This window comes from Nicotiana tabacum, chromosome 15 (assembly GCF_000715075.1).
Source record: "Nicotiana tabacum cultivar K326 chromosome 15, ASM71507v2, whole genome shotgun sequence".
NCBI classification, from domain to species: domain Eukaryota; kingdom Viridiplantae; phylum Streptophyta; class Magnoliopsida; order Solanales; family Solanaceae; genus Nicotiana; species Nicotiana tabacum.
In genome coordinates this window covers 122190386-122215767 of record NC_134094.1, presented here as the reverse complement: position 1 = coordinate 122215767, position 25382 = coordinate 122190386, and the positions used below count along the sequence as shown (strand labels likewise).

At 37.3% G+C, this 25382-nt stretch overlaps 1 protein-coding gene and 1 long non-coding RNA gene across 4 annotated transcripts; both read left to right on the top strand.

Moving 5' to 3' along the window:
* The first annotated feature begins 209 nt into the window (after window positions 1–209).
* LOC107764526 (ubiquitin receptor RAD23b) lies at window positions 210–5387 on the top strand. Of its 3 annotated transcripts, XR_001643250.2 has the most exons (14): window positions 210–544; window positions 1902–2063; window positions 2667–2705; window positions 2803–2861; window positions 2945–2989; window positions 3105–3282; window positions 3386–3520; window positions 3598–3663; window positions 3859–3906; window positions 3982–4091; window positions 4573–4651; window positions 4755–4916; window positions 5031–5100; window positions 5252–5387. XR_001643250.2 is itself a non-coding variant. In XM_016583115.2 (13 exons), exons 1-12 carry the CDS (start codon window positions 479–481, stop codon window positions 4869–4871), a joined length of 1101 nt encoding a protein of 366 aa, XP_016438601.1. In that variant the 5' UTR covers window positions 210–478; the 3' UTR covers window positions 4872–4916; window positions 5031–5218. The 3 variants fall into 3 exon arrangements, 2 of the variants coding, with proteins under 2 accessions (XP_016438601.1, XP_016438600.1); XM_016583115.2 differs by lacking the exon at window positions 5252–5387 and having other exon boundaries at window positions 2806–2861; window positions 5031–5218; XM_016583114.2 differs by lacking the exon at window positions 5252–5387 and having other exon boundaries at window positions 5031–5218.
* Window positions 5388–7412: 2025 nt separating this feature from the next.
* On the top strand, window positions 7413–10863 carry LOC107764525 (uncharacterized). The gene is made up of 2 exons (XR_012699441.1): window positions 7413–7853; window positions 9953–10863. It is a non-coding gene; the product is annotated as an uncharacterized LOC107764525 (long non-coding RNA).
* Window positions 10864–25382: the final 14519 nt, after the last annotated feature.

Here is a 25382-nt window from a genome sequence, read left to right as displayed (position 1 = left end):
CTTTCCAAAAGAGTCTTCCTACCAAGTCCATAAATATCTAGAGCTTTCCCAAAAAAATTCTCCATAGTTCTAGAATATTCCATCACGCGCTAGTCCCTAACTTATGTAACCCTTTCATATCATAAAAATATATGTCAAGTTGTACCTACTTGGCATGATGATGTGGCACAATTATTTGCATAATTACTCTTTGAGACAATAATCGCATCACACCAATCCTTTTCCTTTATTTTCTTTTCCTTCTTTCTCCGTCAAATTTTCTAACACCAAATACTCGTAAAAAAAAGAAGTTAAAACAAAGATCTTTTTCTAATCCATAATTAGTAACTCGCGTGTCTGCAAATATGTTGAAAATCAAAACCCATTAGTGCTCCTCTCAAATCTTGTAAGGTAAGCACATTTTATAATCGTCGCGATTCATAGCAGCATTTGGTGTTTTAGGGTTTTTCTATCAAAAGTAAATTCACAATTCGCCGATATGAAGCTTACTGTGAAGACTCTGAAAGGCAGTCACTTCGAAATTAGGGTTCAGCCCTCCGATACCGTTAGTCCCTCTCTATCTCTTTTTGCGTTGTTTAATTCCGAATTTTGCACTTCTTTTGTGTTTTGAGTTTTAAGAAATTTGATAGTCTCGATGGTATTACTGAATGAGCAGGAACTTTTTGGTTCCATTTTATATGACAGGAATTTGATTAGACATAGCTTTTATGATTTATTGGACTTATGTATTCTATTAATTATAGTTGAACAAAATATTGAACTACTGGTTTGAAAGTTAGTTTGATAGAGAAATTATCACAATATTTATAGTTTGATAAAAGGGCAGCTTGGTGTAAGCTCTCGCTACGTGCTGAGGTACAAAAAAAGGTTGAACCGCATTGGGTTCTATCATATGCAATCTTATGTTACAATTATGCAAGAGGTTGTTTCCCCGGTTTGAATCCTTGAAGGCTTGAACTTCCGGTCACACGACAACAACTCTTATAGTTACGCCAAGGCTCCAAATTTGAATAGATTAATAAATTTGAATTCTTGAAAGTTGTGAAGTTTGTGTAGAAATATAATGGTGTCAAACATATTGGGGGGCCTTACAAATTGGAAAAGAGTGTTATATAAATCGGTACGGAGGGAGTAAGATGGAAAGTTTGTTCCAACAGTATTTAGATTTTATTTACTTTACATTAAGGTAAAGAATGTCACTTGAACAACAGTATGTTACATAATGCTAAGATTTTCTACCAGTGTGAAGATTTTTTCAGCGAGACTAAATTTTGGGGAGAAAATAAGAAAAGTTGAATTGGGCAGAGTCATTCGTTGAGTAATTTAAGCTGCCTTTGGTCTTTATTTATGATGCCATTTTTTTTCATGTCTTAGGAAATGACAAAAAATGTGCTTTGATAGCCTACTATCCATTTAACTGATTTAACTGTTGTTTGAGAAGCAGAGTGTTAGAATAATCGCTGCTTTGAAGGAGGGTCAAGATCAATTCTTTGTATCAAATTCAGTTGTATTAGTACTTTAAAATTTTGCTTCAATTATGATAATGGATAGGCAAATGATGCATGGATTTCTGAGCTCTTTAAAGCTATAACTTGCTCTGCATGCTTTTGTGAATGAGATACTGTTCCTTATAAAAAAAACATTTGCAAATATTTAATTGCATATGAAGTTCCTTACTCTTTAGCTGAAGAGTTCTTGTAACTTTTTAGTGCGTCTAGTGACCCAAACCCTAACAATCTCACGTCTCTAGTCTGACATGATAATGTTGCTTTTCTTCATCGAAAAATGACATGGTTGCTTTGCTTTCAAATTAAAGACTTCTATAGAAATAGTGGCTACTGTTATGTGATGATTTATAATGCTTTTGTCGGTCATTTAGATTGGATTTCGTGTGAATGTAGATTATCGCAGTCAAGAAAAACATTGAGGATATACAGGGAAAAGATAATTATCCATGTGGGCAGCAGTTACTGATTCACAATGGTAAGGTTTTGAAGGATGAAAGCACGTTATTGGAAAATAATGTTTCTGAAGATGGCTTTCTTGTTGTCATGCTTAGCAAGGTAAAACTGTAAATCTTCGTGTTCTCCTTATCTGTGAAGTTCTTTACCTGTAACTTTGCACTTCTTCCTCAGCACCTAACTCATATCTTGTAAAAGTGCTGCCATACCCGTTTATCCTTTGAAAAATCTTTTCTTTTTATGAAGTAAGGATTTTGTTAATCAGAGCATCCAGAGGATGCGAGCAGCCGGGCATAATATCCTGAGATCAGTATGATGTCCAGTCAATTAATATTCTAACCCTCAAGCCAAAATCCACTATGGAGCTACTGCAATGTTGGAAGAAAGAAGTGTTGTGCAATAAATCTCAAAAGACTTGGAATACCGTCCCTCAAGCCATTTGGTGGACTGCGTGACTTGAAAGAAATGATATAATTTTTGAAGGCTAAAGGAGGAATATGCATAGCCTTAATCAAAGATGTATTTTCTTGCTAGCGTACAATCTACTTATAGTACAGGATGTTGATGCTATTATAGTACAGGATGTTGATGCATGCACAATTTATAGTTATGCTTTTGTCGCACTGGCTTAGTGATTTATAAATTTTTTGATTAGTTATCCCAAAACAAATTTCTAACCTTCTATGCGTAATGTGCTTTCTGCAGAGCAAGACTGCTGGTTCAAGTGGGACGTCATCTGCACCGGTACTTCTCTTCTTGTAGTCATTTTGGGATAGAGTTCTCCAGGTTAGTGTCCATTAATTCATTTTCATAGTATTAATTCTTATTCTTTGAACGTTAGCAGCCTTCAGCTCCTACAGTCAACCCAACTCCAGCACCTGAAGTGACTCCACCAGCACCGTAAGTCAACATTCTCAGTGTCAGCATAATTTGACTCTTGTTTACTCGGATTCTGCTCTTCTCATGATACACATTCTGTGTAGGGAACCTAAGGATGTTGCATCAGCTTCTGATGCTGCAACAGCTAGGTAAGACACTTTACCAGTTTACTTCATTATAAGATTTCCTTTTGCGTACTTCTTTGCATGTTCTTTCTTGATTCCCATACTCGAGATAACTATTACATCTTTTACCTTGCTGCAGTCTTCCAACTGATAATTTTAGTCAAGCTGCATCAAATCTAGTTGCTGGAGATAATCTTGAGCAGACAATACAACAAATTATGGAAATGGGTGGTGGCAACTGGGATAAAGAAGCAGTGACACGGGCACTTAGAGCAGCTTATAACAATCCTGAAAGGGCTATTGATTACTTGTATTCAGTATGTACCTGGTCTGCCCCACTTTGCAGGAAAAATCCACTGCAAGTCTGTTTTCTCTTATTCTTTTTGTCTTTTGAGAGGGATTTCTTCCTTTTGTTAATAGGGGATTCCTGAAACAGCAGAAGTTGCTGTACCAGTAGCTAGTAGCGGGGTTAATTCTGCAATAGGGACTACTACAGTGCCTGCTGCCCCTGTTTCTGGAGCACCCAATTCAGCTCCTTTAAATTTGTTTCCGCAGGTCTACTATAGTTTTTTTATTGATGCTTACGTTTGTTTATCTTTTTTCTTATGTCGTCTAAGCTGAAAGTTCTACAGGAGAATGTTGCTGGTGCTGGTGGTGCTGCCCTTGGATCCCTTGATTTTCTCAGGAATAACCAACAGGTAGGATTCATCTTTTAGGCATTCAATTTGACTTTTGCCTATGGTCCTCAGTTTTGGAGGTAGGTTGCTCAATTTGAAGTAATTAGATTAAGCCGTATCTCTGTAGAATAGATTGCATTGGACATTCCTTTGTGCTTAAATTTCCTGGACATCTACTTTCTTGCCCCTTAAATTTCTCTTTTGTTTTCTTTGCAGTTTCAAGCATTACGTTCTATGGTTCAATCTAACCCACAAATTCTACAGGCAAGTAACTCTCGTCCTCTAGTGTAGTTTACCATTGTCATCGTCTAAATGTGCAAGTTCATTCTTTCTGTACAGCCTATGCTTCAGGAACTTGGAAAGCAAAATCCTCAACTTTTGAGAATGATACAAGAGCACCATCAAGAGTTTCTTCAACTAATCAATGAACCTGTAGATGGTTCTGATGGGTTAGTAGCTTTCAGCTTACTCCTTACCAAGCTATAGTTACACATGGAATTTATATAACTTATCCCCCCAAAAAAGAAGAGGGTAAAAACTTTTGTTAAAAAGGAAAAGAGAAGGATGCATGTATCTTTTCTTGAAATGGAAAGGGTGCATGTAATCTTGAAAAAAGCATTCTATCATTTATCTGTTTCAGATCAGGTGGATGTTTAATTTGGTGCTTTATTCTTTGCTGTTAATTAATTTATTTGCCTAGAAAGTAGAAACAGATTTTGCATTACTTCCAGTATCCAAGCATAGCACAGAAATTAAAGAGTATTTTCTCATTTTCATTTTTCTTACTTGGGAAGAGCTATGGTGTTTCTGTCTTTAGATTTGATAGTACCAAGGCCACATTTGGAATACCATAGGTCTTTTCAATGGGGAAAAAGAAATGAAATACCTTGGATGCTTTTGGATGACATGCTTTGCCCTTGTTTCTTCTAGGGACATATTTGATCAGCCTGAGCAGGACATGCCCCACACAGTTAGTGTCACTCCACAAGAGCAGGAGGCGATCGAGCGAGTAATAGTCATCTCTCTTCACGCCCCAACTAGCTCTTGTTTTCTGTTTCATTCATGAATGGATGTTATGATGTACATTAATTAATTGGTTCATTGATTTGCAGCTCGAGGCTATGGGTTTTGATCGAGCTCTTGTTATTGAGGCCTTTTTAGCTTGTGATCGCAATGAGGAACTAGCTGCAAATTATTTATTGGAGCATGCAGGAGATGACGAAGATTGAGTGCCAGAATCTTTTTAGCAACATTCTTTTGCACACCACTAACAGGTTTTGAGTTGATTTTAATTACTCATGAGGGTTTGTAAAGGAGGTTTTACTTTAAATGTGCGTCCAAAATTCTTGTCGAGTGGGGAAGGTTCATTTGGTAGCTTTGCTTTGCAGTTACTCCAAGTGACAGAAAATGATCACTAGTGGAAATTTGTTCCGAGACTGTAAAGAACTGCTGGTTGAGGTGGGAAATGCAACTTCTGGGTTCTCCCATTATTTAATGCCTTTGACTTCTAGTTAGTCCAGTTGTTATCTTTGGAAAATTTGTTTTAAGACAGTAAAGATCTGCTGGTTTTGACTTATTCCCATTGCGATTTAAGGCCTTTTGATTTTAGTTAGTCCAGTTGCCAAGGATGGGGTATTGGCGGGTTAGGTGGAGATGTACAGTTACCAATCAACAGATGCATCTCTTTTCCTGCGTTTGACTTCTGATTTTGCTCCAAGCGCATGGCCAACAAAAGGTTTGCGATTCTCCATTGGATGGGAATTGGTAGAGGTGTACACAAGCTCAGGACTAGAATTACTACAGAACTTGATGAAAGCCCTTACCATATTGGAAGCTTTTAGTGTAGCTGCAAAGGTTGTTCAAAAATTGCTTTATACTGTAGGTTCAAATTCTAGTTGTGACATCTTTTTTTTTTTTTTTTGAGCATGGCCTTTGCTTTTGTCAACATAATTGAAGCTCTCTCCAGGACTAATGAAGAAGCTAGCACAAGGTTAGCATCATTGTATCTAATGATAAAACCACATCACACCATCACAATTTCCCGATATTTGTATCCACATCTAGTCTTACCCCAAAATAAGTAAAAAGCGTGCGCACAATGAGTTTGAATTTAGTATCCTCCTACCACTAATATTTTTTTTTACCCCTCTTTAGGAGCTCCTGATTTTGCTCCTTGGTGTTCAAACCCACAACTTCCACTATAGTACTATTCAATTGCACTTTCATGAATTCGAACTTAAATGATTTCTTAACCGCTGCTATCTGGTTGGACATTTCCAAAGGGTTGAGATCCAGTCCAGTAAAGTTCAATAGGGCATTAATATGTTGACACGTGCTTTAATATAGTTTTAATGGTCCGGATCTATTTGGTTTTTAACTATAGTTAATTCTTCTCTAGCTTTTATTTTCCTCTTGGAGAATCCAGACTAGGCCCCCTTTTCTCCTTACCATTCCAGCAAGTTCTGCATTTTTTTTTTCTAATTTGGAGATGTTCTGTAATGGATTAACAATTATGAATAATTCAATTTGTGTATTATATGTAGTTCAATTCTAAAATGGAACTAAATCATATTACTAGTGAATAAATAGTGTTCTTAGGAAAGGACAATATGCTGCATCTTCAACCACATAGTGCCAAATAGGGGGCTTGTTATGACAAGAAGAAAATCAGTCCTGAATATTCATGGACGAAAGAGAACAAACAATTATCAAATCCGTAAAGAGAGCAATATAAACAATATAAATTTTGAAGAATGGAGAGAGAATTGAAAAATTATTTGGCTGAGTTCTAAAGGAGTTTGAAGAAGGAGAATGAAGAGAGGAGAAAGTAAAAATTAAGAAGACATGCACGTGTTATCGCAGTGCGAATAAAGAAAAGTTAGAGAAGAATTAACTATAGTTAAAGACTAAATAGATCCTCACCATTGAAACTATACTAGAGCACGGCGAACCCATCTTATAGTAAGGGGATTCAGTTGAACCTGCTTCGACGTAAAAAAAATAGTTATTTTTACTTGTTAACTTTATGAAAAAAACATGAAAGCAGATAATATTATAAGATATGAATCCACTTGACATAAATGGCTGCTGCAGCAAAGAGGGTTCATAATGGAGGTGAACGTCTCAAGTTCGAATCTCTGAATCAGTGAACTTATATGTTTTCCACATTTCATTTCATGATTCAGTTCATCATTTCGTTATACACGTAGATACTATTTTACGTTACCGTTTTGTTTTCATCACCTACTGGTACCTTGTGTCCATAATAGTAGCTATTTTTATTAAACCCTATTTTACTTTTAAAAAAGAACATTTCCTTAAAGTGAATTTTGATTCTCTCTTTCATAATTTCTGCTAAAACATAAGAGTACTTTGTTGAGATAATTTGTAGTTTTTTAATTTAATGTAATTTAGTTTATCTGTGTTAAAATTGTTAATTTATGTAATGCTGAAAATTCTAGTTCGGTGTATAATTTCTTTTACTTTTAACATTTGTATCAATTAGTTTAGTTCATAACTCTTTTTTTTTTTAAAAACTTTTTTTTTGTTTGTAAATACTTCTTATGTTAAATTTCTTATAAGATTTCTAAGTTGGTTAATTTTTTTTTTTTTAAATTAATAAATTTGTTGAATTAAAATTTGTTAATATATATAGATAAAATTCTGAAAATTAAAAGTAAATATTTTTTTAAAAATAATTCCCAACTTTGATTAAAAGAGCATCAATGACTTTATTTTGAGGACACATGACGAATAAAGCTGCATGGTGACAAATTTTATTTACCAGTGTCGCTTATATAATTTTTTACTATGCTTTTTGACTGAATCCGCTTGGAGGGATTTTACTGAACAGGATCCTATAAAACACGGTACTACTAAGTTCTTACATCCACATTCACTGAGAGTTACAAGACGAGCTGTGACAAAGGCGCCTTTTAGTAGAGAATGTAATTCAACATAAATTTTGCAAACTAGATAATACAAGAAATGCCCCTAAAACAAAGTCCAAATCTTGTCCATCTCCCTAGCGAAAGCGTGTGACCCTCGTGTCGTTGCGGGCATCTCTCCGAATCAAAAGGGAGCTCTCGATTCTCACAATTACCCAAAATTCCTTAAAACACAAACTCCAGTTATTGATTTTTGCAAGGAAAAGGACATCCCATTAGCTCTGATCTGGCTGAAGGACATTCTTTTCGCTTTTCCCTTTCATTGTAAGGCCCTTCCCTTTTGTCATTTCAATTGACTCGTACTATTTTTTTCAGCTGTATTCAATGTGGTTTCCCTTTTATATGGTTTTGCAGATCTGTTGTATTCCTATCGATTTGTCGAAATTGATTGGTTTGTTTTGTTTATTAACTCGATTAATTGACTGTCCTTGGAAAAGATTTGGGAACTTTTTTTTTTTATCTTATCTACACAATTGAGATCCGTATATGTCGGACGTCATTGTACGATTTTTAGTAATAAAGGAGTTTAATATTTGGACTCTTAAGTCGAAATGCAACTATTTACATTGAGGTGCAGTATTTAGTGAGTTTGGGGATGTTTCAATTACTGCAAAGCCTAACTAGTTTGGGATTGGGGTGCACTGACTAGTGAGTTTGTTTGATGTTTAGAGGCGAATTATGTTTCGGGCCTTGTACAAAGCATATTGATGAAATCGTGTGATTTCAACAAGCTCTGTTGGTTAGGGAATAATAACTTTGTGGAGATTAAGTATATTGGGCTTAATTGTAATTATGGATCAGGAAGAGGTCTTAACCTGATAAGTCTAGAGGTTTGATACAATCAACTTATAATGTAGTTACGTTGTATTCAGTGTAATATTTTACACAAATTGTCTAAAGGCATTAACACTATCGTTTTTAGAAAGCCTCAAAGTGTTGCCTGCTATCGTCTAAATCTTTGTTTGCAACAGATTATGCGTTCAAAGAAAAGTATGCAATCTGTTGGACTAGAGCTGCTTAACATTTTCTTTGCACGTTCAGTTGGGTCATCACTCCTAAACTCAAAAAGAGATTTTCACTTTAGGGATTTTCTGGGAGTGATGGTCTTTGCCAATCGTCCAGTTGAGCTGTATTTATGCAGTTATGAAGTTGGTTTGTGCGAATGAACAGGTTAACTGAGTGTATTCTGAAATGTCAATAACATATTGATATTGCGTTGACATCTGGCCTAGGTTGTTGCTCCTTTGATGGTGAGAAGTGAGAACATGAATGTTATGGTGCGGAAGAATCTGAATTTCATAATCTGACTGATAACAACGGCTATAGGAATTAACCATAGCTATTACGTCAGAAATCTTTTGGAATTTCTGAATAACATGACCTGATTGCCTTTCTCATCTTAGAACTAGACAGAGCAAACTTGGATTCTTTGCATGCAGCATTGACATTCATGGTGCCGTATTACATCCATATACGCAGTGGCGGAGCCAGAATTTTCATTAAGGGGGGGTCAAAATATAAAGAAATAAACTTACCAAGAAATCAAAGGGTGTCAATACATAGTATATATACATATTTTAAAAAAAATAACCTAACTACATAGTGTAATTTTTCGACTAAGGGGTGTCGGTTGACATCCCTTGAGTGCATGTGGCTCCGCCACTGCATATACGACTTCAGCTACGATAGTGTTACATTATCATTTGCTAGCATAGTGTCGTTACATAATGACCAGTGTGAGGAGATTGTTATTCTTTGCATATTGATAGAGATGGATAATGAGAAAACCATATATGGTAACTAGATATTGAACCGATTTAGATCTATGTAGTCTCGTATGAAATTTTTCTGAAGCTTTTTTTCCAATTACTTTGTAGAGATACAAAGTGAAACCTCTGTGACATGATGGAAAACTAAGACGGAATAGAGATCTGCTACTCTGCCCTCTAACCATGTTGGTACATTCTCCCTATCGTAATGTTTCTAATCAGTTTGGTTGTAAGAAAAGAAGGATGTGAAATGGCTATCATTGGCCATAATATTTGCCGATCATTTTACTGTTATCATTGCCACTCTGACATTGTTTGCTTAGTCAAATTGTTCAATTATTTTCAATAGTTCAGATTTTACTTTCTAGATGTGTTATGAACTGGCTCCATACCTTGGGGTTTCTTGGCTGAAAGCTAGCTAGCTGATGCCTATTGTATTACCCTCCCTCTTTGTCTTCCCCCAATTGCTGTTGCTTATGGCGTAGGGCCAGTAAAATGTAGATTTTCACTTCTATTTGCTGTCTCCCAGAACTTAATTAGTGCTCTGTGCTCTTCTATAGCACTCATAATGCTTACTATGTTGAATTTAAGTAGGTGCAAGAATTGTATCCGGTTGCAAAAGATTCGGTGTGTAAGCTATGGTTCTTGAAGTTAATATATCTTCACCTCATAGGAGGTCACAGACGCAGACTGCATTTTCAACTTCATCATCATTAAAAAGACAACATTCCCGAGGTGATGAATTTGGGAGCTGTTCGACTCTACTTCAGCGTCACCGCTTCCTGCTAACTGCGCTTGCCCTCCTAGCCTTTCTCTGCACTGTCTATCTCTACTTTGCAGTCACTTTAGGGGCCGGTGACTCATGTTCTGGCTTGAAAGGGACTCAAAAAGCAGCATGCTATGTGGAGCATGGAAAAGCATCTATGGCCAAAGGGAAACTCAAGTTCTTCTAGCACATTGATGGTTTTCTAGCTGAAATAGCGGTTAGCTGAATGATTGCTCCTTTCTTTCCTTGTGAGGGGCATACTCGTAGCTCAATGTAACATTCCTCCTGTATTCTTTTAGACGTGTGCTATAGTTTGATTTATATATATATATATATATATCAAATTGCACCAAATTTGGTCCAGGGAACTATTTGACACAAGTGAAGAGTTCTCTGTTGCTAAGAATCAATCGTGGATGTTAGGCTCTGCTGTTTGAGTGCCATTTTCTTGTGGCATACGGATGTAAACAACGATGTGACGATGAATGAACTGGAAAATAGCATTATTGAGGTACAAACCTGAAGATAGTTTGGCCATTCTGAAAGCTTCTAAAATCCTTTTCTAGGCTTCAGTTTCTTCTAAATAATTATGTTTTCTTGAGTCTGTTTTGATGTTAGGCTCCTTTTCTGTGCAAGAATGGAGATTTATTGTTCTTTTTGGGTAGATATATGGTGACAGTTTAACTATTTTTTACACTATTAAAACATTCTCAATGAAGGATTGTACCAGATTACTACTACCTTGTAGATCGCTTTCAAATATATACCTTTTCTTGATGCAGTCTTATAAAAATTAACCCCTTTTTTGATGCGTATATGTTTTTTCCCTTTTCTTTTTCTCTGTTCTCGGAGATTTATAGAAGTATAATCGTTTTTCACCTTGTAATATTTTCATGGAAAATTCAAAGCTGAATAGGGGATGTCAAATGGATAATAAGGTCAAATTTAAGAGGGTTAAAACGATTTGAGCCAACCCATCCAAAATTTGAGCAAAATGGACCAAGGAGCAAGTCACCTGTCAATTCGTCCAACTCACAATCAATCACGTTTCCACTTGTTCGTTTGTTTTTTTCTTGGGATAATTGCACATTTGGTCCCTTCGGTCATTGGTAAATTGTAATTTTGATCGTTTGTGATTAGCATTTCTTCACAATTGAGCTATAATGTTTTCTTTTTGAAATTCCATTACCCTTTCCCTTTTCCTTTCACCATTCACTAAAAAAATCAACCATGCAAAGAGGTAAAGCAAGAGGAAAACTAAATCATGAAAAGAACAAATTGGATAGCTATGCAGTTGAGCAAGAGTAACAATGGGTCAAAACTTCGTCTACAAAGTAAACTAATACCATTGCATATCAAGTCTTCCAACACTACTCTCCTGTTAGATGCTGCTGGCGGTTACGGAAGATAATGCAAACCAAGGATGCGAACAACCCCACCAAGTAGCCATCTATAGCTCCATAAGTCACACAAATAGGCCATTCCTACAAACACATATTATCCACAAATCAGAACAAACAAACAAAGAAGCTAAACATAGTCCAACATAGAGAGCTTTGCAAAATAACAAATCAAAAGTTTTAAAAAAGACCAAAATTTGTGATAGTTTTTGCCTGCAAAGGTGTAAGGGGGGATATAGATTGAATATTTACAAAATGTTTAGATACCAGGTAAAAGGTCAGCTACTTGTTCCAAAGACAGAGACTACTAAAGTTTAGAACAGTACATCCAGCCAATTCTCAAACTCAGGAAGTCAAAATGCCTATAACAGAATTAACAACAACTATATTGGTGAAATTATCATCCGAACACAGATGAATCTAGCACTACAGAATTCAAAGAAACACACAAGACAATGGAACAATTTAAAAAAAGTTACAAGACGATGGATCAAATAATGCCAACTTCTTTGCTCTGTTCTCTTGCTCCCTCGGTTCGTGCCACTCCCTAATCTCTTTAGAGAGGAGACATCACTTGACGTAACTCTTAGGGGTTCATAAGCATCCCTTAGTTTGTTCATTTTCCGGCGCAACATATCTTCCTCTGTTGGGCTTTGAGGTGTAGCGGTCACCATAGTCCCTGTCCATCCATTTTCCCTGCCACATTTCCTTTGCAAGAATTCCTCCATCCCAATAGCATCATGGACTGACTCAACCACAATCTTCCTCTAATTCCTGGCTTGTTGTGCTATTTCATTGCATTTCCTGTTCATTTCCTTTTCAAGGGCTTCACTTGTCTATTCATAAGTATCAACAATCGTTGTCGCCTCAATGTACTCTTGGAGACACTTGTATTGCGGTGTTTTTGTGTGTGAATTAAAGTAGAGGAAGAAAAGAGAGTAAAGAAGGGTTAATGTATACTAGTACATTATTAATTAATTAATAAAGAGAACATCAAGCTAGTATACCAGGGTTTTTGATGAAGAGTGGAGCCTTTCCTTTGCTGCTTTGTCCTTCCGACATTTTTACACTAAAGAAGAAGAGAAGGAATTAAGAAGAAATAGAGAGGTTTGATTTAGATTGTGTGTTCTCAGTTACATCCACTAAGACCTTTATATAGATGCAATGCACTCTCCTATACTCATGCAATCAAGAACGTCTCTGTCACGACCCAAAATTCACATGTCATGATGGCGCCTATCTCAATATTAAGCAAGCCGATAACCTCAATAAACACTATAATCCGTTGAGTTTGAAAACATAATACAGTCAGACCTCTCTATAACAATATCCCTATTTAACAGTACTTCTCTATAAAAGTCAAGCTTTTTCGGAACCAATTTTTATGTTATGTTATAATATATGTTCTCTATAACAACACTTCGCTATAACATCCAAAAATATTAGGAACAAACGAGGTTGTTATAGAGAGGTTTGACTGTATTTGAATTCAATAGAAAATCCCACAAATATTTATAAAAATACACTCCCAAAACCCGATGTCACTGAGTACATGAGCATCTAAATGATAACATAGTCTGACTGATACAAACGCTGTTTGGAAATGTAGAACAATACAAATAACTGAAAAGAAAGAGAGTCAAGGTCTGTGGATGCCAAAGCAACTACCTCGATAGTCTCCAACAGATAAATCCGCGAAATCTAGCAGCCGCCGTATCCGGAGGTACCTGGGTCTGCACATGAAGTGAAGAATGTAGTATGAGTACAACCGACCCCATGTACTCAATAAGTAACAAGACTAACCTTTGGGCTGGAAGTAGTGACGAGCTCAACAAGTACAGTCCAATATATAAATAACAGTACAGAAATGTAGGCATGCTTTCAAGTTCAACAGTTAAACTCAGTACAAGTAAAATAGATCAATTCTGAATGATATGAGGAATATGACATCTCTATATCTACATGCTGTATGTGTTGCACCTCAATGGAAACCTCGTGTACCCACACTCTCAAAATACTCAATCACTCAGTACTGTATATGGCCAATCCAACCCAGGGAAGATCCATCCCAAATATAATATCAACTGACAGTCAGTCGCTCAATACTGTGTAAGGCCAATCCATCCCAGGGAAGATCTATCCCTCAATATAGATAATTAGGCAAGATCCATGCCAGGAAAAATCCATCCCAAAGTATAAATTCGGGCAAGATCCATGCCCAGGAAAAATTCATCCCAAAGTATAAATGATTCGGGAAAGATACATGTCTAGGAAAGATCCATCCCTCAATATAAAATCAACCGCGCTCATTGTGGAGGGTGCAGACTCCAGAGGGACTCCTTCAACCCAAGCGTTATAATAGCCAGATGTAACGACCCGACTTATCGTTTTGAGAATTAGCTTCCCGTTCAACGGCTTAAGATCTCGAGCAACTTTGTAATGTATATTATGACTTGCGTGTGTGGTCGAGTTTGGTTTTCAAACGATTTAGGATCAAATTGGAAGAACAATTCTTATTTAAGAAGCTTAAAAGAAAAAAGCTGACCGGAGAGTTGACTTTTGAGCAACCAACCCCCTGGAATAAAATTTTGATGGTTTCAATAACTCCGTATGGTTATTTTGGACTTAGGAGTGTGTCCGGATATTTTTTTGGAAGTCCATAGTTGATTTTGGCTTGAAATGACGAAAGTTGGAAATGGAAGGTTGGAAGTTTGACCGGGAGGTGACTTTATTGATATCAGGGTTGTAATCCAGTTCTGGAAATTTTGGTAGGCCCATTATGTCATTTATGTCTTGTATGCAAAATTTTAGGTCAATCAGACTTGATTTGATAGGTTTCGGCATCGAATGTAGAATTTGGAATTCGGAAGTTCATAAGTTTCTTAGTCTTAAATAGGTGCGTGATTCATGATATTTAGGTTTGGTACTCGGGAAAATTCTTGAATAAATCTTGTATAAAAGTGGTGGTTACCAAAATAACCTTGACCCGGGTGAAATAGAACAGATTTCCCATCACCAACGCCCAGGGTAGCGTGGGGCGTTGGGATTTTTGAGGTTCTGGAAACAGGGCCACAAGTAGCGCCCCATGCCACCTGTGGCGTTTGAAATGTTAATTACTCACTTCGGGGTTCATTTTTCCCCATTCCTCTTGGCCGAATTTTGGGGGTTTCCTCCACCCTCTCAAGACCTCCAACTCCCTCCATCTCCAAGGTGAGTAATCCCTATTAATTTGGTGTTTCATTCTATCATTTCCACTCTAGAACTAACTAAATGCACCATGAAATCCTTAGATCTTCAAGAAATTTCTTCAAGAACTCAAAAGAGGGTTTTGACAAGATTTCTTTCAAAAGATAATCCTACACCCTTAAACATATATGCATAGATTTATTATGAGTATGTAAGCAAGACATAAGTATTAGTACTTATTGGATGGTGCTTGGAATCCATAAATACTTAAACTAGATTATTGGGTGTTGTAAAGATTTTGTAATGAATTAATTAGTAACAACTGGGTGGATGCGAGTTCATTAATGATTTTAATGGTGCTAAAGAAGGTTGTTTGTAGACAAAGGATGTCTTAGTAGTTCTTGTTGGTGGGAAGGAGGGATTTTTGGATGAAGAAACACCATTACTAGAGGTAGTAAAATGCTATGTACTCTAGGTATTTGATAAAATGCCTAAATGACCAAAAATCTGGAAATTCGTCTACTAATATTGGCCCAATTGAATTGTGTTGATGTAGATTGAAGTTGTAAGAGTAGTGGGAGGTTTTAATATCACTAAAGAGCTGCATTAAGGAAGCTCCATTTGTGGCGATCTTATTTTCGAGGGATTTTCAAGGAAATCAGCGGGATTTGAGCCGTCCGGAGGTGGCTTTACTTGCGAAGATCATTTAAAGTATTGGTTTAGTTTCATCGAGGTAAGTGTCTTGTCTAAATTTGTGTTGGGGAAACCACCCCTTAGGATTTGAGATGATTATGTCATTCGTGTTATGTGAAGGTCGTGTACGTGAGATGACAAGTGGGTACACGATCTATATGTGATATTTGACCGGTTTGGACTGTTAGGCTTCCTTCATGTAATTAATTGTAATTATCGTTTCATGACCATATCTTTTGTTGTTAGAATTATTTGTACGTGCTTTACTTGAAATTGTTAGCACATGTTCCATCTTTGTTGTCAAGTTCACCCCTTATATGGCAAATTGGTGATTGTAATCACTTGTTGAATTCATGCTTTATCTGCTACATACCTTAATTGTTAATTGATCCTCATAAATTGTGCCTTGGTTTATGGATTGTTATTTCCTTGCTATTTGCTATCGTGTAGCCGTTTTCATTAGTTGTGACTTCTTTGTGTAGCCTCGTTATTCCTTCTGATTTTGTGTTACATCGTAATTGGTTGTAAATTGGTTATTTAATTTGTGTTATATTGAGGATCGGGTTGCACGCCGTAACAGATATGATTAATGTTATATAGGATCGGGTTGCACGCCGCAACAGATATGATTAATGTTATATGAGATCGGGTTGCACGCACAACAAATATGATTAATGTTATATGGGATGGGGTTGCACGCCGCAACATATATGATTAATGTTATATGGGATCGGGTTACATGCCGCAACAGATATGATTATTATTGTATGGGATCGGGTTGCACGCCGTAATATATATGATTATTATTGTGTGGGATCGGATTGCAGTCGCAACAGATATGATTAATGTTGTGTGGGATCGGGTTGCACGCCGCAACAAATATACAAATATGAAATTATTGTGATATTAAGGTTAATTCCGATTGTGATTCTCATGATGCATTTCATGCTAGGACGGTTACTGCGGTTTCTTAAATCACCTCATTGTATTTGGATCATAATTAATTAACCGTCAATATATTAAAAATAAAATAATATGGACTTCTTGAGTAAGTCATGCATCCTATGTGATATGCTAAGTTGATGAAAATTTAGCAGAATTAAGTGAAAGAATTCTCAAGTTGTTCCACTTGCAAGTCTTTCAAAATAAAACTCATATCTTATTCTGAGTTCTACTAATTTAAATGGTGATTTCATTTTTACTCTAATTGGTATTTCAAATCCACTCATTACCTTATTGTCATGCAATTTATGTGAAAAATTTGTTATTTTGTATTACTTTAATAAATCCCATATTTATCTCGTTAAGAATTTGGTTGATGTCCTATCTTTGTATAAATACAATATTTTTATTGAATCTCATATATATTTCTAAATTAAACTCAATTGATATTCTATTTGCACAACCTCTCCACTATTTTACCTTATTTGAATCCTCAATTGGCTTAATAACCCATTCAATGCTTCAGTGTATTCAATTTGAAAATTGTATTTAAGTGTATTTAAATTATTCATTGGTCATCTTGGATGATATTGATACAGAAACTATACACATGGTAGTATGGGGATATTGCCGTGCAAAAGTGATTCGGAAGGATGTGGGCACAAGATGCCACATGTGTAAGAATTGGAAGTTGCAAATAATGATTTGAGATTTCTAGGAGTGATACCTCGGGTAATTTATGTTGAAATACATGCATTATGAATAATTTAATTGATTGATTTATCATATGATTCCTTACTTAAACCCATTCATATGTCATTTGTACTCTTACTATGTTGCTGCTTAACTACTTGATCATCTTCTCGTTGCCATCCGTGTTCTCATTGTTGATTTGAATTGGAAATTCTTCTGTTATTGGCCTTACATTGATATTCTTTCATGTTAGCTTTATGTAATACTTTGTACATGTTTATATGTCTGGTAGGTGTCTTGACCTGGCCTCGTCACTACTCTACCGAGTTTAGGCTTGATACTTATAGGGTACCACTGTGGAGTACTCATGCTACTCTTCTGCACATATTTTTGTGCAGATCCAGGTAACTCAGAGTTGTTGATATTCCTGTTATTTGATCGGGAATTTCGGTGGAGACTCAAGGTACACCTGTTGTCGCGTTCGCATGCCTCAGAGTCACCTTCTGATATTTTCCTTGCACTGTTTGATTCTTTTCTGGAACATTTGTATTTAGAGATTTTCTAGCAATCTCTGTAGAGCTTAAGACTTATACTACCGGTTTTGGAAATGTAGGAAATTTCTATTTCATATTTAAAAATTATTGGTTGAGTTTCCACTAATTCAATAAGTGTTAGGCTTACCTAGTCCCTAAGACTAGGTGCTATCACGACATCCTACGGAGGAAAATTTTGGGTCGTGACAAGTTGGTATCAGAGCTCTAGGTTCATAGGTACTACAAGTCATAAGCAGGTTTAGTAGAGTCTTGTGGATCAGTATGGAGACGTCTGTACTTATATTCGAGAGGCTACGAAAACTATTAGGAAATTCCCCTTCTTTTATTCCTTATCGTGCGATAATGATTCAGCTTGAAGCATATATCTTATATTCATTTACATCCACTTGTGTATGACATTGCGCACTCGGTATCAGCTGTGCGCAGACGGTTCATGATTCCGCGGATGGACTACGAGGGAGCCAGGGATGCTCAAACATTGTCTCAACGTGTAGTCCCGACTGAAGATGCAAATGTATTGAAGGATCACTTAGTGATTTACGTGGGGGCACAACGGATTTTGGCATCTGTTTGATGAGTACGAGATATGAAGGTTAGTATTGTGGATCATCAGACGTTATGTCCTATGGATTCACACCAAGTGGAGGGAGTCCACTATAGATGAACATATTGCGGAGTCATGTGTTATATCAGTTCTGTCCGGAGATGTATATATGTGGTACGGAAAGGTTCCCCGAAAGTTGCACATGTTTAAGGTCTGAGATTTTACAGGTGATAATGTTGGGACTTGCGGTATGTTCGCGCCCTTAATAATCCTATACTTCAGTACCAAAGGAGTCAGATAAACAACTTCAAATTTACAGAAGGTCTACTCAGCGTGGGCGTCTCGGTTACGACAGTATGGGGTGCCTCAGAGGAAGTACGGTGGTTGATAAGCTTCTGGGCTACGTGGTTCGTGCCAAGATTTGTCTGTATTGAGATTTACTTTTGCACTTCCAAATAATTTTTCGGACACACTCCTAAGTCCAAAATCACCATACGTAGCTATTGGAATCATCAAAACTAAATTTCGGAGTAGTTTACACATAAGTCAACATCCGGTCAACCTTTTCAACTTAAGTTTTCATCCTTGAGACTAAGTGTCTCAATTAATTCTGAAACCTCACCGGACCCGCACCAACTACCCCGGTAAGTCACACAACAACTGTAAAGTACAAAATGAGCAATAAATAGGGGAATGGGACTGTAATACTCAAAATGACCGGCCGGGTCGTTACATTCTCCCCCTCTTAAACAAACATTCATCCTCGAACGAGTTTAGAATCATACCTGGAGTATCATATAGTTGTGGATATTTGCTCCGCATCTCCCGCTCAGTCTTCTAGGTAGATTCTCCTACTGGCTGGCCTCTCCACTGCACTCTCACTGAAGCTATATTCTTTGATCTCAACTTTTGAACCTGCCAGTCCAAAATGGCCACTGGCTCCACATTATAAGTCAAATCACCATCCAACTGAACCGTACTGAAATCCAAACATGAGACGGATCTCCGACATACTTCCGGAGCATAGATACATGGAACACTTGATGAATACCCGATATACTAGGCGGCAATGCAAGTTCATAAGTCACCTATCCAATTCTTTTAAGTACTTCAAAAGGCCCAATATACCTAGGATGCAACTTGCCCTTCTTTCCGAACCTCATAACACCCTTCATAGGCGAAACTCGGAGTAGTACCTTCTCTCTTACCATGTAAGCAACATCGCGAACCTTCGGGTCGGCATAACTCTTCTATCTAGACTGTGCCATGCGAAGTCGTTCCAGAATTAATTTAACCTTTTCCAAAGCATCTTGAACTAAATCAGTATCCAATAGCCTAGCCTCATCGGTCTCAAACCAACATACCGGAGACCGACACCGTCTCCCATACAAAGCCTCATACGGAGCCATTTGAATGCTCGATTGGTAGCTGTTGTTATAGGCAAATTGTGCAAGCGGCAGAAACTTATCCAAAGAACCCCCAAAATCTATAACACAAGCGTGCAACATATCTTCCAATATCTAAATAGTGCGCTCGGACTGTCCGTCCGTCTGATGGTGAAATGCTATACTCAACTGAACCTGTGTGCCTAATTCTCGCTGTACTTCTCTCCAAACTATGATGTAAACTATGTGCCCCGATCTAAAATGATGGACACTGGAACACCGTGAAGGCGGTCAATCTCGTGGATATAAATCTCAGCCAACCGCTCCGAAAAATAAGTAGTACCGACTAGAATAAAATGCGCGGACTTGGTTAACCCATCCACAATCACCCAAATAATATCAAACTTCCTCGAAGTCCATAGGAGTTCAACTACGAAGTCCATGGTAATACGCTCCTACTTCCACTCCGAAATTTTAAGTCTCTGAAGCAATCCGCCCTGTATCTGATGCTCGTACTTTACCTGCTGACAATTTAAACACCGAGCTACAAACCCCACTATATATTCCTTAATCTTTCTCCACCAATAATGCTGCCTCAAGTCTTGGTACATCTTAGCGGTACCCGAATGAATGGAATACCGCGAACTGTGGGCTTCTTCAAGAATCAACTCACACAACCCATCTACATTTGGTACACAAATCCGACCCTGCATCCTCAACATCCCATCATCTCCAATAGTAACATCTTTGGCATCGCCGTGCTGAATTGTGTCCTTCAGGATAAGCAAATGGGGATCATCATACTGGCGCTCTCTGATGCGGTCATATAAGGAAGTCCGAGAAATAACACAAGCTAGAACCCGAATGGGCTCCGAAATATCTAATCTCACAAAGTGATTGGCCAAGGACTGAACATCAACTGCAAGAGGCCTCTCACCAACAGGAATGAATGCAAGGCTACCCATACTCACCGTCTTTCTACTCAAGGCATCAACCACCACATTGGCCTTCCCGGGATGATACAAAATAGTAATATCATAGTCCTTTAGCAGTTCCAACCATCTCTGCTGCCTCAAATTTAGATCCTTCTATTTGAATAAATGCTGAAGACTCCGATGATCTGTAAATATCTCACAAGACACACCATAAAGATAGTGCTTCCAAATCTTTAATGGATGAACAATGGTTGACAACTCTAAATCATGAACATGGTAGTTCTTTTAATATGGCTTCAATCGGCGCAAAGCATAAGCAATCATTCTACCCTCCTGTATTAAGACACACCCAATACCGATCCGAAAAACATCACAATACACTGTATAAGAGCCTGAAGCTGAAGGTAAAACTAGAACTGGAGCTGTGGTCAAGGCATTCTTGAGCTTCTGAAAGCTCTCCTCACACTCATCCGACCACCTGAATAGAGCTCCCTTATTGGTCACTACAACAAACAAATCAAGATACGATTGGAATATACTACTCATCAAGTGCATAAATGCTGTTGGGGAGTTGGTCAGCCCAAAAGACATCACAAAAAATTAATAGTGACCATAACGGGTCCTGAATGCCGTCTTTAGAATATTCGAATCTCGAATTTTCAACTGGTGGTACCCAGATCTCAAATCAATTTTGGAGAACACCCTTGCTCCCTGAAGCTGGTCAGATAAATCATCAATACGTGAAAAAGGATACTTGTTCTTGATTGTAATTTTGTTCAACTGCCTGTAGTCGATACACATCCTCATAGTACCGTCTTTCTTTTTCACAAATAGAACTGGTGCACCCCAAGGTGACACAGTAGGCCTAATAAACCCTTTATCAAGAAGTTCTTGAAGTTGCTCTTTCAATTCTTTCAATTCAGCTGGTGCCATACGATACGAAGGAATAGAAATGGGCTGAGTTCCTGACACCAAGTCAATACCAAAATCAATATCCCTGTAGGGTGGAAAATTCGGTAGGTCTGCAGGAAATACATCCGGAAAGTCTCACACTACCGGTACAGAGTCAATAGTAGGAGTGTCTGTCTCAACATCTCTCACAAAGACCAAATATGACAAACACCCCTTTCCAACCATCCGTTAGTCCTTCAAGTAAGAAATTACCCTGCGTGGAACATAATCTAGAGAACTTCTCCACTCGACCTTCGGCAATCCCGGTATCACCAATGTCACGGTTTTTGCGTGATAGTCCAGAATAGCATGACATTGAGAAAACCAATCCATATGCAAGATTACATCGAAATCAACCATACTAAGCAATAAGAGATCAACTCTAGTCTCTACTCCCCCAATAGTTACCACACACGACCGATACAATAATAGTATCGCCCACTGACGTAGATACACGAACATGTGAAACTAAGTACTCACGGGGCATATCCAGATAACGTGCAAAATATGATGATACATAATATATGAAACCAGGGTCAAATAATATAGAAGCTTCCCTGTGGCATACTGAGACAATACCTGTGATTACTGCATCTGAAGCAATGACATTTGGCCTGGCAGGAATAACATAGAATCGGGCCTGACCGCCACCTGATCGGCCTTCCCCTATTGGGCGACCCCTAGCTGACTGAGCCCTACCCCGAGTTGGCTGGGCGTGTGGTGAAGCAACTGGTGCTGATGTCGTAGTCTGACTCCTCTGCTGAGCTGAACCTCCCATAAGGTGGGGGCATATCTCTTTATGTGACCCAAATCTCCACACTCAAAATAACCCTTCTCGGAAAATGTCGGCAAGTACTGAGGTGGACCCCGAGAACCAGAATAACTACCAGAAGAACCTGGTACAGATGAACCCTGAACTGATGGTGCATGAGATGAACTCTTAGTTGGAAGTGCACTAAGAGAAGACTGACTCAGTCGAGCAATGTATGAACGATGGCTAGATGATGCGCCACGATGAGCTGGGCTGTTATGACCCAATTCTCCTATAGGCCGTGATGGCGCCCAACGCCACCACTAGGCAAGCCAACAGTGAACTAACCACGTGATTTCTCTTTTTAATAAGTTTCCAAAGTAATTAAATTTTCCTTAATTAAAAGATTTAAAAATAGCAGATTTAGATAAATAAAACGAAAGTAGCTGAGTGCAATCATAACCATAGTAATAATCCAAAACCTCAAAGTCTGCTAATGTGTACCAAGACATAGTGGTACAAGTGTATGAGCACTAATAGATACCCAGTTTTGCCCTCATATTTTTCAAATAAGTATATATACTTTCAAAATATCATTTTTGCATCATTACTTAATTTATAATATTTATACAAGCATTTTCTTTAATATTTTATAATTTTAAAGCTTTAAAAATTGATTTTTCTTGCATTTAAATTACTTGAATATTTACTAATTATTCTCTTAAATTATTTGCAATAGCGTAATCATCCAAATTTGTTATTTATACTCACATACATGTTTTAAAATATTTTACATTGTTTCATATAATTATATCTATATTTTAGTTATTTATGTAATTTTACAATAATAGCCTATATGCTATGCATAATTACAATTATTACATTATTCATGCTACAATAGCATTTTTATGTTTTATAAATGTTAAGTTATTATTTTCTGTTATTTTATTGCATAAGTAATATTTTATTATTTATTAATTATTTTTATTTAAAATAATTTCGTGTATTTAACTCCTAGCCCAATTTTAGGCTAATTTCGGACCAAAACCAGGCTCAAAGCAATTGGCCCATCTCCATTACACCATTCAGCAGCCCAAACCTAACAACCCTTTTAAAAAATCTGGTCGCGACCCGTTTTGAACCCGCCCCACTCCCATTTCAATCCTGGTCGTTGATCTCAAATGATCAACGACCCATAATAATCCCCCCACCTTCCTTATATCCCATCACCCTAACCCATTTTCCCATTTCCGTCACCTTTGAACCCCTCAATCTCCCCCCTTTTTTTTCTCTGAAGAACCCTAATCGCCGCCCTTCACCAATCCCTCTCCTAATCCCGTTAACAATGGGATTCACCCATTATTTAGTTACCATACTTATGTTCCTTCGCTACTGGTTGCTTCTTTAGGGTATTACATAGTACTTGCTCTATTTTGGCAAGTACAAATCTTCGAATCAAGGGAATCAGTGTTAATCATAGGGATCTAGACAATATTTCGTCTATATACATTTATAGCAAGGCTATATGGGTCCAATTCACCAAGATCATCGGCCAATCTTTGATTTCTGTCAAATAGGTTTTGTTGGGTTTTCTCCTAATCCGATTCAAAATCATTTCCGCATGTTGCTCTTTCCTTATTTTTGTGATTCGATTGATGTTTTCCTTTTCTGATTTTGGTTAACTGAACACTATATAAACCCTTCCCCAATTCCCTTCTAGGGACCGAAAAAAAGAGTTTTTCACTGCTATTGCACTCAATATATTTTCCTCACTCATCTTCTCTGAAACACTTGGCTTTTTGGCCAGCTGAAAGCCAAGGCCATAATATTATCAACCTCCTCCGGTGCAAGCACTTCTCGGGGCCCTTACGAGGCTCTTGTAAACTCTGAAGTATCGGAGATTTGGGGTTTTTGCTGCCAGTATTCTAAAATCTTTATTCTTTTGCTCGCCTAATTTTGCTACTGGTTAATGCCTTTAACTCTTGCAATGTTCAATATTTTTCCTTATGTATATCTCTATGTATTCTAGGTATTAAGGACGTTTAAAATTCTGTGAGCATGATTTAGTTCCTTTGTTAGTTGTGAATCCTTGATACTGCACTGCTATGATACTCCTCTATCATTTTGTATTCTTTGATAGTTGAATGCATTTTAGTACATGTGATAGATTCCAGTTTGTTCTTAGTTTGTATTAGGATAATATGTGTTCTTCATTATATCCTGCACTTCTATGTTGAATTTCCTTGTTTTCCTCTGGAATCAGTTCCATACCTCTGTGTTTTTCTTAGTATCTGAAGATGTTTGAGTTTTGAGTTACAATGCATGCCTATTGTAGATGTTCTTTTAATGAAACTGACAACCTGTTGTTAGTTATAAAATCCTTTTCATGCCTTGCTTTGGGTACTATGCTAAAACTCTTATGAAAGCATTCATTTTCTTTGAATGAATTACTGAGTCTTGTGTTTAATCGACTGTTTTTTGCAAACAGGTCACAACTATATGGATCTCATATTATCTTAAGATCTAGCCTAAACATGTTTCCTTGCTATCTGTAATCCTGATCCTTAGCATCATCTTAGACTTTAGGGTAAATGTCACATTTTCTCTCTTATGTATGGTCAACTGACATGTTAATGTGTAGCTAATCTGCCTTTCACATGCCATAAGTTTTCGTAAAGCCTTTGTACTATGATCTATCCCCTCCATGTTAAGTTTCATGATAGTTACCCAAGCTATACTACTATTATGTTGATACGCTGTTTGTGACCTTATTAGAACTGTCATGTTAGAACTTTCATTGTACCAGATAGACATTTGAAACCCTTTAGGTTAATGCCCTATTCTAGACTTGTACGACATTGTGCACTCTGATATGTTTATCTTATAACCTCAGAAAACCTGATTTCCCTAACTCTCTCAATATGTTCTTCTGCTCAATATGTTATCTCCTGCTAATTGATCGAGTCCGAAATGTTAGTATTGTTATATCAACTTGCTATGAGGAATCTAAGCCTTATTGATCCTCTTAACTTGTATGTTCTTTATTTAATCAATCCTGCTATGTCTGCTTCTAAAATACAAAATGCATTTCTTCAAATTCTGTCACTTATTCGTTGTTAGTAGGCCTAGAATTCTTTAAGTGATTGCTAGGTGTATTTGTTAACTCGTAATTGTTTGGTAAGTGAGACTCCATTTGGGTTCTAACATGGTTCCAAAACCTGGAC